This window comes from Apodemus sylvaticus, chromosome 19 (assembly GCF_947179515.1).
Source record: "Apodemus sylvaticus chromosome 19, mApoSyl1.1, whole genome shotgun sequence".
NCBI lineage: Eukaryota > Metazoa > Chordata > Mammalia > Rodentia > Muridae > Apodemus > Apodemus sylvaticus.
The window spans coordinates 57,196,986-57,213,722 of record NC_067490.1 but is presented as its reverse complement, the minus strand read 5'-3'; the positions used below and the strand labels follow the sequence as shown (position 1 = coordinate 57,213,722).

The 16,737-nt window shown below is 35.5% G+C and overlaps 2 protein-coding genes across 2 annotated transcripts; both read right to left on the bottom strand.

Annotated features, from left to right (window-relative positions):
• Positions 1-3,971: 3,971 nt before the first annotated feature.
• Positions 3,972-4,913, bottom strand: LOC127669842 (olfactory receptor 14J1-like). The gene has a single exon (XM_052164059.1). It carries the CDS (start codon positions 4,911-4,913, stop codon positions 3,972-3,974), a length of 942 nt encoding a protein of 313 aa, XP_052020019.1.
• Positions 4,914-14,382: 9,469 nt separating this feature from the next.
• Positions 14,383-15,420, bottom strand: LOC127669251 (olfactory receptor 14J1-like). Its single transcript, XM_052163106.1, has one exon. The coding sequence runs from the start codon at positions 15,418-15,420 to the stop codon at positions 14,383-14,385; it is 1,038 nt and encodes a 345-aa protein (XP_052019066.1).
• Between the last annotated feature and the right edge of the window lie 1,317 nt (positions 15,421-16,737).

Below are 16,737 nucleotides of genomic sequence, written 5' to 3'. Positions count from 1 at the left end.
TCTGGGTGTTCACAAGTGCTTTAGTACTCCTATGTTTAGAAGGCCTCACTTCCTTAGTGACCTCCATCCCCTCTGGCTCTTATACTTTTTCATCTCCTCTAACTCTTACCTTCTTTTTGACTCCTCGTTTGTAGGATTTTTGGAGCTCTGCCAGGAAAAAAATTAATAGAGATACTCCATTTAGGAGTGAGTGCTTCTAAGGTTTTCATTCTCTGTACACTGTTCAGTTGTGAATCTCTCTCTGTCTTTGTTCCCATATATTGGATGTGGAAGCTTCTCTGAAGATGTTGAGCAAGGCACTTTTCTACAGATATTGCAAAATGCTCCAAGGAATAAATTTATACCTATATCTCCTTAGCCATACTGAGTTATCTACATCACTATATGTGTTGGTCCAAGGCAGTGTTTGTGAATGTTCATGTTCTCTGCATAAAAATCTTCACTTGAACCTAATAAATCTTTAAGAAAAAAATAAACAGATAATAAGGTATCCAAAAATAATTAACAAGAACAAAAACTTATGAATTATTGATTCCTGCAATTTCTGATTCTTGATTTTTGCTCCAGTATAGGGTACATGGGCTGATTTGGATGGAGGAAAGGAAATGTAGAAAAAGTGAAACTATATTTTAAGATCAAATTTTAAATAAATAATTAGAAAGTGAGGAAAAAGTGAAACCACGTAAGAGGCAGAGTTGCCTTCTGCCTCACTTGTTTATACTCTAACTAGCTTCTGTGTATGGGAACAATCCAGCCTGGAGAAAATGTAATGCTTTCATCTCACTTTTACAGATCAAGTGGGTGTTCAAAATAGTAATATTTTAAGTTTGTGGAAGTGATGTAACAAATATGTTTCAATGAAGAAGTGAGAAAGGATACAGAGGGAACTAAGGGAAGTAATATTATTTAAAATAAATTGAAAAAACATTTCATTTCTTTTTCGAAGTATGAGTCTGAGAAACTATAATGTAACATGTTGAAAAATAAATATAAGACATCCCATTGAAACTCAGGCTTTTTCTAGCTCCCTTTGGCCGTTAACTCTATCACCAAACCCTGAAATTATTAGGTTATAAATATTATATATTAGACAAGATTAGTCATCTATCTTTTGTGTTTGTATCAAATTTGGAGATATGTCTTATTGTTTTGTTTTTTTTTCAAATTGTTCAAGGAATTTCTTCATATAAATAGAAAAGTTATTCATAAGGACAATAAAGCGATTATTTGATCTGAGCTTTCTTTGGGGAGCAAAACGGATATGGGATTTAAAAAGCTGATGACCTGATTATTTAACTTCTATACACCCTATTTTTCTTTTTCTCACTTTATTAATTAGGATTTCAAAAGCATACTGGGTATGTTACCAGATCTCTTTGGAAAGCAGGTAACCAAGTTTGGAATAGATAAAGCCAGGGCTACGAATGGCCAGGGCTACGAATGGCCCAACACAGACCAGTGCTGACAACTTGACTCAGATAATGATTGCCAGACTATTGATTTACTGATTTATAGATTGGACTCTGAACTCCAGAACACTGCTTTCTAAAGCTGAGCCCCTAACCCACCAACTTTGGTAGAAATGGCTCCTGCTTAGCTTCTGCTTTCTGTTTTTCTCTAAGCTGGTGTCTCCAGCTGGAGCACCCAATGTAATAACTTAGGTCTTCTTTTTACATTCTAGATATAGGAAAATCAGAAGAGGAAGTGTTTTGCCACTTGGAAGAAAATGGTAGTAATGTTTAATGTTTATGGAATTCACAGGTGATTGCTTGTTCATCACAGAGTTACTATTAATAGAAAGTAAATTATATGTAAATGAACCACACAAATGCAAATACATAACAAGCATTGAGAAATGTATTCTTTTTTAAAAGAATTACACATGTTTTTTTGTTTGGGGTCTGCAACAAAGCTTTTGCTACTATGCAGATATTAGCCTAGAAGCTTGGAATACCCAGACACAATCCACATATCTAATGATGTCCAAGAAGAAGGAAGGAGTGGCCCCTGGTTCTGGAAAGGTTCAGTGTAGCAGTGTAGGGGAATACAGGACAGGAAGGTGGGAAGGGGTGGAAGTGGGAACAGGGGGAGGGAGGAGGACTTATGGGACTTTCAGGGAGGAGGGATCTAGGAAAGGGAAAATCATTTGAAATGTAAATAAAGAATATATTGAATAAAAAAAAGAAAAAGAAAAAAGGCAAACTATTTAATGTCAAAGAACACAACATTCCCAAAATTGTTTTATGTATTTGAAAGATCAATAACTTAAAAGAAAGTAACTTTATTACTAAAATGAAGACATTCAACATATCTAGGACAAAAGACAACAAAATACTTATAAACCAAATATTAGCTACTTACCCATATCATTTGGTAATAATAAGCCAATATGCTGACAACCAAAATTTATAAATGAATGCTCATGTAAATAAATCTAAAATATAAAGGTAGGAAATGGAATTGATTTGCTTATGTTGTAATTCAGACAATTAATAAAATAACAGGCTAGCACAAGTATTTCTGAAAATATGCAACTCAAAAGGAATCAAATGGAATTCACATGCCTCTGAAGATGGAAATAACAGGCCAATGTCTGAGCAGGTAAAAGGCCTGACGAAAAGTCATTTGTGGTTGTATCTTGAAAATCTAGACTGACCAACTTTTGTTCTTACAGGTAATCTAAGACTACATATACTATATACAACATCTGGATAGAAAAAATGTCCTGAATAACAGAAATAGGGACTGAAGAGTTGTTTTACTACGTTAAAATGAGGGATTATCATTCTTATGAAGCTTCTTACAAAAAGAAAAGAAATATATAAGATTTTAGTAATATGAAAACTAACAAGTATTATTATTGTGCTTGATCTGTTGAGCTAACACACATTTGAAGAAATTTTGCAAAGGTAGATTAGAATTATTACTAAAATGCAAATCTTATCAGATTCCAGTGCTATTTACCACCATGTGACAGACATCTGGCAGGATTTCATCCACCTCTGAGTTTCTGGCTATATCCATAGTTGTTCATGAACAAGTAAAATCATGAGAGCTTTAGAAGTGCTTAGGACCTACATCTTTTTTTTATTGATATATTTTTATTTACATTTCAAATGATTTCCCCTTTTCTGGGTCCCCACTCCCCGCAAATCCCATTAGCCCTCTTCTGTCCCCCTGTTCTTCCATCCACCCCTTCCCACTTCCCTGTTCTGGAATTCCAGGACCTACATCTTTAATTGCCACATAAATGACCAATTGTACAAACCCTATTGGTCACATCAGTTAAGAAAGTTGAATATGTTGTATACTTAATCCAATAAACCTATTCTTTAGAATTATACAGACAAAGCTTGGTAATTACAAGTGCATGTATCAAATGACTTAACAATAATTAACTGTTGAAGATATTTTATATAGGAAAAATGAGGGAATATATACTGACAAATTTTAATATAAATGAAAACTATAGTTCAGGAAAATATCAACTGTAAGACTATGCAAATTCATCTACTGATATCATATACATTTAAACCAAATGTATACTACTAGACAAAAATAATTTTAAAATAAAAATTGGAAAATAAATTATTGACTTAAATTTATAACCTGGTAGTGGACCTAGGACTATTAGTATTATGTTTGTGTTTTACTTTTTGTAATTTTGCCTCTGCAAAAGTGTTAGAAATATATTGAAGTTGTCAGTATGACTGCATGTTTATGTGTTAGAAAGTAAAAACTAGTGAATCTATATTACAAGGCTATTAAAATGTTTTATCAATTTGAAGAAACAACACATTTCATGCAAAACTGCAAAGAAATAAAACAATATACTTCCATAAGTACGTGATTTTATAACATAGTTTATGTATAGGAAAATAAAACAAAACATTCCTCTTCATTAGAGTTTGAAGAAAACCCAGTGACTAAAATCATTCATGGGTATAATTAAACAGTCATAAACAATGGGCCTAATGATTCCAACCAGAGAATTTTGTATTAAACAATAACTTCCTTGCAACACTCTTTAGGGTCGTATTTCTCAGACTGTAAATAACAGGGTTGAGAGTTGGAGGTAGTACTGTGTAAAAGATAGAGAATAAAAACTCTAAAGCAGTTGGAGAGTCTGAGGTTGGATTTAGATATGCAAAAGTTCCTGTAGAAAGAAACAACGAGACAACAAAGAGATGGGGAAGGCAAGTAGAGAAGACCTTGGATCTGCTTTCAGCAGAGGGCATCCTGAGAACTGTGGAGAATATGTGGACATAAGAGATGAAAATCCCAACAAAGCAGACAAAGGCCATTACAGCCACGAAATTAACCACTCCCATTATTGCAAGGTAATCATTAGAGCAGGAGAGCTTGAGCAACTGGGGGACATCACAGAAGAATTGGTGAATTATTCTGTCACCACAGAATCTGATAGAGAGTACACCTGTTGCAAATAAAGTTCCAGAGATGCTTCCACTTAACCACACAGCTCCCACAGCCCAAGTGCACTTTCTGGGACTCATGATGACCTCATAGTGCAGTGGAAGGCAGATGGCCACATAGCGGTCATAAGACATCACTGTAAGAATGGCCATCTCACTCCAGGCCAAAGCTGTGAAGAAAAAAACCTGAATCATGCACTGTCCATATGAAATATAGCCACTTCGTGCCAGTGAACTGTCAACATACTGGGGAACTGTGACAGAAAGAGATGAGAGGTCCAGAATGGAAAGGTGCTTCAGAAAGTAATACATTGGAGACTGGAGCTGTGGGTCCAGTGTTGTGATGGTGATAATGATGAAGTTCCCTGCTGAGCCAAATAGGTATGTCACCAAGAAGAGCAAAGCATGCAAGATCTGCAGGTCATGGTTGTCAGACAAACCCATGAGGAGAAATCCACTCACTGTAGTTATATTTTTCATAATTGTTTTGAAAACAAAATTTGTGATGGCAGCTGGAAAATAAAGCAGTATGTTAAATTTAGCAGAAAGACATTTAGGCAATAGTTATGTGTTCATTAATATTTATTTCAATAATTAGTCTCTACATACTATCTATCATCTACTATCTATACATTTTTCTATTTATCTATCTCTATCATCTATCTACACTTGTTGAGAAATTTAAGTGAGAACACATTTTTTTCCTCATCTCCATAGAACTCACACTATCCATTCATATACCTACAGGTGTAGATGTGATCCATCACTGGTCCTCTCCAGGAATGTGTTTTTGTTTGCCCCCTTTAAAAGCACTGTTTCACTGCCACAATTTAAACCCATTCCTTTTCTTTAAGTCCTCAATAGCCAGTCAGTGATGGAAGGACTGTGGAATGGGTTTTTAAACATAGATAGGACTGGTTATGTATAGCTCAAACAAGGTACCATGTTACCAGTTGAAATAGGCATTTTTAGAAAATATACCAGGAATTAAAATATGGTTTGCTTGTCCACTGGAAACAGCTAGTCTCTCTTAGAAAACAATAATGTCATTATAGCAAGAAAATATTAGTTATTGTTGAATGAAGTATAAAATGCTTTTGAATACTATGCAGGAGTTATTGAAATCAAAAGAAAAATGTTTGTGTAAAGGGAATGCTCACATGGTGCACTCAAATTAGATAACTTATTTCATTTATGGGGTATTTTGGGGACAAGCAGCTTCCATTTGAATTTAACTACTATCACTAGTACTTGCCTTCAGATGTAGCTACCAAAGAGTTCTTAGCTCTTACCAAAACAAAAGACAATTGCAAGGACAGATAGTGATTTCTTGAAATGGTTTAAGATGAGAGGAAAATGGCCAATATCCAATAAGATACTGCAAATTTAATGTCATTGGTGATTCCAATAGAACTCTTGCTTTAGTTTATGGTCCTTTTCTTATTTGAGGGATTGAAAATAACCCATCATTCTCTTCTTGCAAGTTGCACGTTGGTGTTCGGGAGATGATGAGCATAAAATGAATTATCACCTTTCTGCATGGTTTTCTTGTTGTTGTTGTTGTTGTTGTTGTTGTTGTTGTTGTTCCATTAGTGAACTCTAGGCAACAAAATAAAATCAAATTTCATCACATAGTTTCACATTTTCTTAAAATTGTGTGCTTACAAAAGCAATTGCAGAAGAAAATTTGAGAGCACTATTTTCAATCTTGAGGCATTTTTCATTTAATAGCATCTCTTGTAACAAGAAAAACTCAGTCCAGCATGCTCACACCTCTTTCTCAAAGAATGAACCTATATCCAAATACCTGACAGGATGTTGGAGTTTGATTGTAATTAAAGTGATCTTATAGCCAAACATGATATTAGAAACTAAGACCCTAGACCTGTGGCAGCATGAGGCTGAATTCAAACCAGTGTGTGCTCCACAGAAAGATCTACCACCTATGAGAAAATAAAACACTGTTAAATAAATTAGATAAATTTGTATTATCTGGTTCAGCTTTTATATTTGAAAGCCTCTTGTCTCCTACCCTGTGTACCTCAATCATAACTTGAATCATTCTAGAATATCCTCATACTGTTTGATTTCTTAAATACTTCATATATAGAATAGAGATCAGTGCAAATCAAAGATCTCCCAAATATTTCTCAGTTTTCATCCTTTCAAATTCTTTTCTTTGGTAGTATATTTCTTTGAGGTTGGTAAAATGATAAACATACCTATAATTACTGTTCATAATAAATTTTATATTGGTTCATTTAAATTAACAATTCTATCTGATAAATCAAACTCATTCATTTAATATTAATATTTTAGTCTGACAAATCAAATCAATACACTGTGAGTTGAGAAAGCTCAGTAATATTGACCATTCATAGAAATCAGTCAGGAGACATGTTTGAGTCCTTCCTAAAATAGGTGTTCATTGATCCACACCAATAGTTTCATCATTTGCAGTTATGCATTTAAACAGAAAAAAACATTACCTGTTAATAGCTTAAGTAACAATATTGACATCGAGTTATAATAATTTATACAAACCAAAAAACACACAGGGAGAGGGTAATAATCACATTGAACATGGCTATTTGGACTGTCTGTAATGTTGATATCTGAGAGCTGTTGAAGAAGTGCTTTAACTGTCTACAGATGTGTAACATGTGAAGAACATAACATGCTAACTTTTCTCATTCAGCAGTCTTCTCTCATTATGTTTATGTGAATTTTTTAAAATTGGTTTATTTTCAGTAAATTGCCCTTGCTTCCTTGTTATAGTGATAACCTTGCTTTTCCAAACTAAAGTTTTAAGGTTGTATTAGAATTTCCATTAAATACTTATCTTTCTTCATCCAAGTTCCAGAAACTCTCTCCAGGATGACTTGTGTATGTGGCTCTCCAAGCTGATCAAAAATTTCTCATATTTTTTGTGCATGATTGCAGACTTTTAAATCATATTACGTCCCTAGAGAACAATTGTGGTGAGCTGTATTCTTGCAGAGAAGGGATGGACTTGGAGGTGTGCTGTCTTTTGAAATGGAAATTTGGATTTAGACAAAGTTACTTCATTTACTTTACTTCAGTTACTCCCAGGTGACATGGAGTCACTACAGTTTCCACACAGCTGTTAAAGGATTTTGTGAGCTTGAGGTTTGGTTGTTCCATTTCAATGGCTTTTAGTCCTTATTAGACCTGTGAATCTCCCAGAGATCTGATTAGAGATCAGAACCCTTGGCACCACATTGAGTGTTTCTGATTTAGCCATTGAAGGAGGGGCAGAGGTTAGTATGAATACCATAGTAGAGGGCTACTGTGTAGTAAAACTGTGCATTTCTGACAGGCCAGAAATAATATATAAATTACAATAGGAAAATAACGTTGGAATTTATACATTTGTCCATCACTGTTTATTCTAACAGTTAATATCAAAGGATTTATAATTTATCAGTTAGATCCATGATAGAAATCTACATAAATATTTTTGTATGTGAGGTTTTGAGTATGTGTTAAGGAATCATCAGATGAGTACTGAGCCAGTGCACAGGTGCTGCTATAGAAAAATTGGCTCACTTCTTAAAAATTAATTATTCCTTTATACAGAACACAAAGCATTACTTTGTTTTGCTACAAATAAAATTTCGTGATTTCTTAAAAATTATCATAGAAATGCAATTATGTAATTTTGCCAAAACATTTCTGCACATTGGATGGGTTGCTTTGTGTAGAGATTTTGAAGCATCAGTTAGTTCTAGATAGATAATATCTATATGCTTTCCTGAAAACAATAGAATTGAGGGACAAAATGGATCCTAATATTGCTTTTTCTATTACTGTTGTTTTCCATTGCTAAAGAATAAGTCCAGCTGTACTACCAAGCTATATCTCTACGGGTATTTATATTGGTATTTCTATACTGATAAATGAACCAAGTATGTGATCTTCACTGTCATTCCAGACCTCCATTTCCAATTTTCCAATCTCATTTCCATTGTGCAGGAGTCAGCTTAAGAGACCTGTCTACCCTCTTTCCTTCCCCTGTGGACTCCACAGACACTTGGGGCAGACCCAGTTTTCCCCCACTCCTGTGGATTTTTCACCCCCACTCTCCTAGCCTATCCACATTCATTTTTATCACCTCATAACACGTGGAAAAACATTCTCTCTGGCAATCCACAGTGTCCTCACCTGGCAGGGACACAAAAAAACTCTGTATCAGGCAACCCACAGCTATCACATGCTCCTAAGATACAGTGAAGGCAGCAGGATCCAAGGAGTGGAAAACACACTCTACCAAAACAAGACAAGATATAAACACCTAGAATCACAATCACCACAAATCTAGTTTCTTAGATAACAGAATGAAAACATGATCAAACAGACAGCACCACATTTTCTCACCAGAACCCAGGAACCCTACCACCACAGGTCCTGAGAAATGGAATATAGTTAAATCATAATAAAGGCAATTTACAGGACACCCACAGTCAAGTTCAACTTAAATGGAGAAAAACTCAAAGAAATTTCACTAAAAAGACAAAACTGATCAATCTTTCCAGATATTTTCAATATAGTATTGGCAGTGTTATCAAGAACAGTAAGACAATTATAGGAGACTAAGGGGAGAAAATAGTAAGGGAAGATGTCCCTGGTCCTGGAAAGGCTTGATGCAGCAGTGTAGGGGAATACCAGGTCAGGGAAAGCAGGAGGGGGTTGATTGGGTAACAGGAGTAGGGGATAGGGCTTATGGGACTTTTGGGAAAGGGGGCACCAGGAAAGGGGAAATCATTTATAATGTAAATAAAGAATATATCTAATAAAAAGAAGAAGAAAAAAGAATGGAAGAAGTCAAAGTTTCTTTATTTTCAGATGATATAATGGCATATACAAGTGATCCTAAAAGTTTCACCAGGGAGCTCTTACAGCTGATAAACATTTTCCACAAAGAAGCAAGGAACAAAACTATCACATAAAGACTAGTAGTCTATATAAAAAAGAAAAATGCAATAAGACAAAATATAATATAATATTATGATATCCTCTTTCCGAATGCTTCCAAGTTCCATCTTATTTTGCCTACAATCCAGTTCCACAATTTTCTCTCATTGGACCATACTGCCAGACATCTAAATAATAATAATAAAATATAAAATAAAATAAAACCAAAAAATTAGAACAGGACAGATACACACGCACTCTCTCTCTCTCTCTTTCCCTCTCTTTCCCTCTCTTTCCCTCTCTTTCCCTCTCTTTCCCTCTCTTTCCTTCTCTCTCTCTCTCTCTCTCTCACACACACACACACACACACACACACACAGAGACACAGACATAGACACACACACACACATACACACACACACACACACACACACACACACACACACACACACACACAGAGTAAAGCAGAGAAATACAGCCAAGGAAAAATCATGTGAAATGCAAGTAAATGCAGGCATACACAGGTTCACTCACAGCACCCATGGATTCCACAAAAAAATCAAAACCAGAAGCCACAATACATATAAAAAGGTCCTGTAAGGTTAAGAAAAATGCCCTGACAAATCATGAGACATACAACCTCCAAAGATGACATTGTGGGCTTTTTTTTCTCTTTTACAATAAATATGTTCACTTTACATTCTGATCATGGTCCCCCTACCTCATTTCTTTCCAGTCCCATGCTCCAACTCCCTTCCTTATTCCATCCTCCCACTTTCTTTAGAAAAGTGGAAGCCTCCTATGATAAGCACTTTAGCATACCAGCTTAACTCAGGATTAAGTGCATTCTTTTCCGTTGAGGCCAGACAAGGCAACCCAGCTAGGGGAATGAAATCCAAAGACATCCAACAGAATCTGAGACAGAGATAGCACCAGCTCCAGTTGTTATGGGACTGGTATGAAGATCAAGCTACACATGTGTAGGGGGCTACGTCCAGTCTATGGATGTTCTTTGGTTGGTGGTAGAGACTCTTTGATCCTCAATAGGCCCAGGCTCTATAGATCTTCTTGAGGTGACCATGACTCTTCTGGGGCACTCAATCCTTTTCCTGAGTCTTCCACAAGACTCCCTCAGACCTACCAAATGTTTTGCTATAGTTTACATCAGTTTCCATCAGCTGCTGCTTGAAGTTTCTCAGATGACAGTTATGCTAGGCTCCTGCCTGCAAGCATAGCTGATTATCATTAAGTGTCAATGGGCTTGTTTGTTTGATATTTTATGGTTGTTTTTGTTATTGATTTTGTTTTTAGAGTGAGAAAACTGCTGGGGAAAACGAATTTACATTTGTATTTTTATTTCTGGGTTAGGGATAGGAACTGTGTCTACCTCTCTTCTCGGTGCTGGGACCCCCATCTGGTGCACCTGTGCAGGCCCTGTGCATCCTACCACAGTCTCTGGGTGTTCACAAGTGCTTTAGTACTCCTGTGTTTAGAAGGTCTCATTTCCTTAGTGCCCTCATCCTCTCTGGCTCTTATACTCTTTCATCCCCTCTAACTCTTACCTTATTTTTGTCTCCTCTTATGAAGGATTCTTTGAGCTCTGATGGAGAGAATTGATAAGAAATTCCCCATTTAGGAGTGAGTGCTTCTACGGTTTTCATTCTCTGTATACTGTCCAGTTGTGAATCTCTGTCTTTGTTCCCATTGCATGTGGAAGCTTCTCTGAAGATGCTGAGCAAGGCACTAGTCCTCAAATACTGCAGAATGCTCCAAGAAATAATCTTATTGCTATATCCCCTTTGCAGTACTGAGTTTTTATCTATATCACTAGTGCATCAAGTTTCGGGTTCTTGGGCATCCAACGGGGTCAGGGATGGGTTCCATCTTGTCCAATGTTTGGTTACTCTCACAAAGTAACCACTTATGTGCCACCATTTTATTAATGTATCTTACATATATTGCACTATTGTAGATAGAAAGGCTTGTGTCTGGGTTACCATTTACCTAACTTCTCTGGAAACTCTTCGGTGTACTTTTTAGTACCACAAACATCAAAACCATTAAATTAACCCGTTCCTGTTACTGAAAGACCCATTAGAGGATGAGAGATAAATTCTGTCTCCACTGTTGTCAGTTTTATTGGTTGCCTTCATACATGTATATATTTCAGGAAGCTTGTACTGTATTAAGTTTCCATCCCACTCCTCAGATGATGCAGACATTTATCTGTACTTTCTTGCATTTCCTGACTCAACTTCCTTTTCTCTTTTTCTGTGTGTTTGATATGCCTGTCATAGTTCTTACCATATATACCCATAACTATGTATTGTGTTTTCCATTCTTAGGTAGATACAACTCTTATTTGCTTACTCTATACCTAACTTCTATGGCTATGAAGACTGTAGCTAGATTATCAATGACTTAACCGGCAGCATCCAAATACAAGTGAATATATACCATACCAAATTTATTTCTTCCTCTTGTGTTTGATACTCTTGTCCCAGTGCCTGCCATATACATCTATAACTATCTATTGTATTTTCCATTCTTAGGTAGATAAACTCCCTAGTCCCTAACTGTATATGCCTAACTTCTATGCCTATGTAGACTGTAGCTGGAATATCAATGATTTAACAGGTAGCATCTAAATACAAGTGAATATATAGCATACCAATTATATTTGGGGGATCTGGATTACATTACTCAGAATGATTTTTCCTAAATCTTTTCATTTTATTGACTGAGAAATATTCTATTGTGTAAATGTACTGCATTGTCTTCATCCATTCATCCATTGACAATTATCAAGGCCATTTCAAATTTCTAGGTGTTATGAATAGAGTTTCAGTGAACATGTGTGTGCAACAATCTCTGTAGTAGGATTAAATTCCTTTGTGTATGCCCATGAGTTGTATAGTGGGATCCTGAGAAATATCTAGTTCCAACTTCCCAAGGAACACCCACAGTGATTTTTGTAGTAGCTGTAAAGTTTTACTCCTATAAAGGGGATGGATATCCCCTTTACTGTAAATCCTAGCCGGCATGAGATTTCAGGTCTGTTCCCTGTGCATATTTTGCCTTTGAATATATCCTACTTAGACACAGCAACAGATTAACAACTAATGATGAAACAGTAAATCACATGGAATTAAGTTATAAGTACCACATGCTTGTATTTGTAGACACTGTTAAAGAAAATAAAGTGTACTGGAAACAAGTATAGCAGAAATGCTATAATGGGTGCAATAATAAGATTGCCAGATGATTGACATAAAAGTACTTTATATGTTACTGATATTCAATTTAATCTTATGGTCAGGATGCACAATTTCATCTCTCACAAAAGGGTACAGCCTAAGTCTTGTGATATTTATGTAAGAAAAAGTACTGTGCACACTAATTCTCCTGAGCTCAGACTGTCATAAAAGGATCCTGCCCAAGTGTTTGCCCAAGGCAGTGTTTGTGCATGTTCATGTTCTCTGAAGGATAACCACTCAAAAGCAAAGCTTCAAGTAGGAAAAAATTAAGAAGAGAGGTATCCTCAAAGCAATAAATGAATAACACAAAAAACATACAATTAGAAATTATAAGGCAACTTTTATAACCAAGAAGGCAAGATACAGAATGCATAGGGAAAGAGGAAAAGAGCAACTGCAGAGACAGCAGAAGGCACAGGCAGACTTCTTACCATGGGACAGAACAGGTCCTTTCTTAATAGCAATGCAGGTTTAGTCTTATGAAAGAGTACAAATCCTTCTTACAGACTTGTGTTTAATTCATTTGTAAGTAAAATGGTAGAAGCTTTGTCCTCTCTATGCAATAATATGCTCATTTTTCATCCAGAATGAGTGAGTTATTTCTGCATTGATGCTTTGTCTTTTGCTCCAAATGCATATGTAAGTATGTGTCTGTTAAGAATGTAATTATGAGAATGAATGTAAGCTGGGCCTAGAATGTAGATTTAAGAAATTTGTATGCATGAATCTGTATATGAATTTATGTGCATTTAATTCATATTTGCTTGTGTAAAAGTTCTTTTCCTTCTGCAAGAGTGATTCTTTTCACCTGGTTCAATAGAAGTTTAACTGTTCCAAACTTCCCTCTAGCCTGACAAGCAAGAGGTATTTGGATACAAGGGAAAAGGCTCTAACAATTAATTCATTACTTAATTCCCACTGTTAAGCTACAGGCATTAATCACCTAAGCCAGTAGCTTTTAACTCTCAGAAAGAGCTAGAAAGTTTTTAAGACTTTTTAGAAGCTATCAACAAACATTGAGCATAGTTAGTGAGCTAGAACATCTGGAGACCATCAGTCTTTAAAGCTACACTTGAGTCTGTCTCTGTATCTCCTTTCAATACACTACAGCATGGGAGGTTCCTGGCATACTTTGACTCAATAAATCTATTCTTTAAAGTTATAAAGAATAAACTTGAATTGTTATTATTCTTTATAATAATATTGAAGATATTTATAAATGCAAGAGACAGTATATATAGATAAATTTTAATATGCATTGAAAACTACTTTAGGAAAAGTACAACTGTAATATCATGCATGTTTACCTAGTGATATCATATACATTTATACCAATATATATATTGATAGTTAAAATGAGTTTAAAATAAAAATTCAAAAATAAATGGTTGACTTAAAAATTATTAGTTGGTGAGTGAAAATGGGGTTAAGAGTATTACTTTCATTCATTTTATTATTGTAATATTGTCTCTTTAAAAGCATTATGAAAAATATACTGAGAATGTCAGTGTGTGTTTCTGTGTGTTTCTGTGTGGATGCATTAGCAGATAAGTGGTGAATCTATTACAAGGCTTTTAATATTTTTATTAATTTGAAGAAAAAACAGTTTTTGTATTAAAATGCAAAGAAATAAGACATTGTACTTCCTTAAGGATGAGTGTTATATAATGTAGTTTATCTATAGAAAAAAACCCCAAACATCGTCCTTCATTAACATTACAGTTTAAAGAAATCCTATCCTTTATATAAACGAACAGTCAGTAGCAACAAGGCAAAATGATTCTAACAGTGAATTTTGTACTCAACAGTAACTTCCCTACAACACTCTTTATGGTCTCATTTCTCAGACTATAAATAACAGGGTTGATTGTTGGAGGTAGTACTGTGTAAAAGATAGATAATAAGGACTCCAAAGCAGTTGGAGAGGCTGAGGTTGGGTTTAGATATGCAAAGGTTCCTGTAGAAGGAAACAATGAAACAACAAAAAGATGGGGCAGGCAAGTAAAGAAGACCTTAGACCTGCTTTCAGCAGAGGGCATCCTGAGAACTGTGGAAAGTATGTGGACATAGGAGATGACAATCCCAATAAAGCAGACAAAGGCCATTACAGACAAAAAATTGACCACTCCCATTGTTACAAGTTGATCATTAGAGCAGGAGAGCTTGAGCAACTGGGGGACATCACAGAATAATTGGTGAATTATTTTGGCCCTACAGAATCTGATAAAGGATATGATTGCTATATACAGGGTTCCTAGAATGCCAGTGCTTAGCCATACTCCTGTCAGAGCCCATGTACACTTTTTGGGACACATGATGACCTCATAGTGGAGTGGAAGGCAAACAGCCACATAACAATCATATGACATCACTGTGAGAATGGCCACCTCACCCCAGGCAAAAGCTTCAAAGAAAAAAATCTGCAGCATGCACTGTCCATATGAAATATAGCCACTTCCTGCCAGTAAACTGTCAACATACTGGAGAACTGTGACAGAGAGGGATGAGAGGTCCAGAATGGAAAGGTGCTTCAGAAAGTAATACATTGGAGAGTGGAGCTGTAGATGCAGTGATGTGATGGTGATAATTATGAAGTTACCTACTGAGCCGAATAGGTACGTCACCAAGAAGAACAAAGCATGCAAGATCTGCAGGTCATGCTTGTCAGAGAAACCCAGGAGGAGAAATCTATTCATTGTGGTTATATTTTCCATAATTATTTTGGTTACAGAAGTTGTCTTAGGAGCTGGAGAATAGAATAATATATTAAATGCAGTAGAAAGACCCTTAGGCATTATTTATCAAAATTTATTTTAATAATTGCTGTACATACTATATTATATTCTATCTAGATCTATTATCTCTGTATTTATCTATCATCTATCTATACTGTACTTGTTGATAAACATAAGTGAGAGCTCATTTTTCTCATCTCCATAGAGCTCACACTATCCACTCATAAAGCAGTAGTTACAGGTACATGTACATGTGGTCCATCACTGGTTCTCTCAAGGAATGTGGTTGTGTTTGCTCCATGAAAAAGCACTGTTCCACACCCACAGTTGAAACCCATTGATTTTCTTTAAGTCATCAATAAACACACAGTGATAGACTATGGATGAGAAGTTTTTGAACATAGAATTAAATACCATTGTGGCAAATGAAATGGGCATTTATAAGAAATATACCAGAAATTAAAATATGTTTAGGTGTCCACTAGAAACAGCTATTCTCTCTTAGTGAACAAAACTGTTACTGCAAGAGGTTATTGGTCATATCAAGTGTAAAAATGATAGTTTTACTGCTCTTAAATTATCATGTGGGTATTATTGAAATCAGGAACAAAAACACTTGTACAAGGCTAATATTCACATCCCACTCTCAATTTGCATACCCTACTTCATTTTAAGGAGTGTTTTAGAGCTCAAATTGTTTCCCTTTGAATTCTGTTTTTATTTCACTCCAGCCTGTACTACTAACTTCAGGTGTAGCCATCAAACAGTTATTAGCAATTATCATAAGCAAAGACAATTGCAAAGACAGATGGTGATTTGAGGTAGTTTAAGATGTGGAAGAAAATGGCCAGTATCCAACAAAAGACTGTAAATTTAAAGTCATTTATGTTTCAGATAGAAGCCGTGTTTTAGTTCATTGTCCTTTGTTTTGATATTTGAGGGATTAAAAATAATCCATCATTCTTCCCTTGCAAGATGAATGTTGGTGTTTGATGACAGATGAGAATTTAATGGTGTGTCAGCTTCCTGCATGTTTTTTTTTTCCACTAGTGAGTTTTGTGCAACGAATGAAAATATGCTCTGTTGGTCTTTTGAAGTTTTAGTGCTGTGAAATATTATCAGATACATTTTTTATCTACCTAAAAAATGTGTGTTTACAAATGTAATTACAGAATAAAATTTGAGGTCATCCTTTTCAGTCTTGAGGCATTTTACATTAAGTGACATCTCTCTTGTGACAGAACAAACTCACTCCACCTCCCTCACACCTCTTTTGTAAGAATGAACTTGATCCAAATAATCCCAAACATACATTCAATTATTTGATAGGACATTGTAATTTGATTGTAATTAAAGTGGTCCTAGAGCCAATCATGA

What these genes read in the sequence shown, in the direction of transcription:
- LOC127669251 (XM_052163106.1), bottom strand. Translation starts at nt 15,420, where the DNA reads ATGCCTAAGGGTCTTTCTACTGCATTTAATATATTATTCTATTCTCCA.
- LOC127669842 (XM_052164059.1), bottom strand. Translation starts at nt 4,913, where the DNA reads ATGAAAAATATAACTACAGTGAGTGGATTTCTCCTCATGGGTTTGTCT.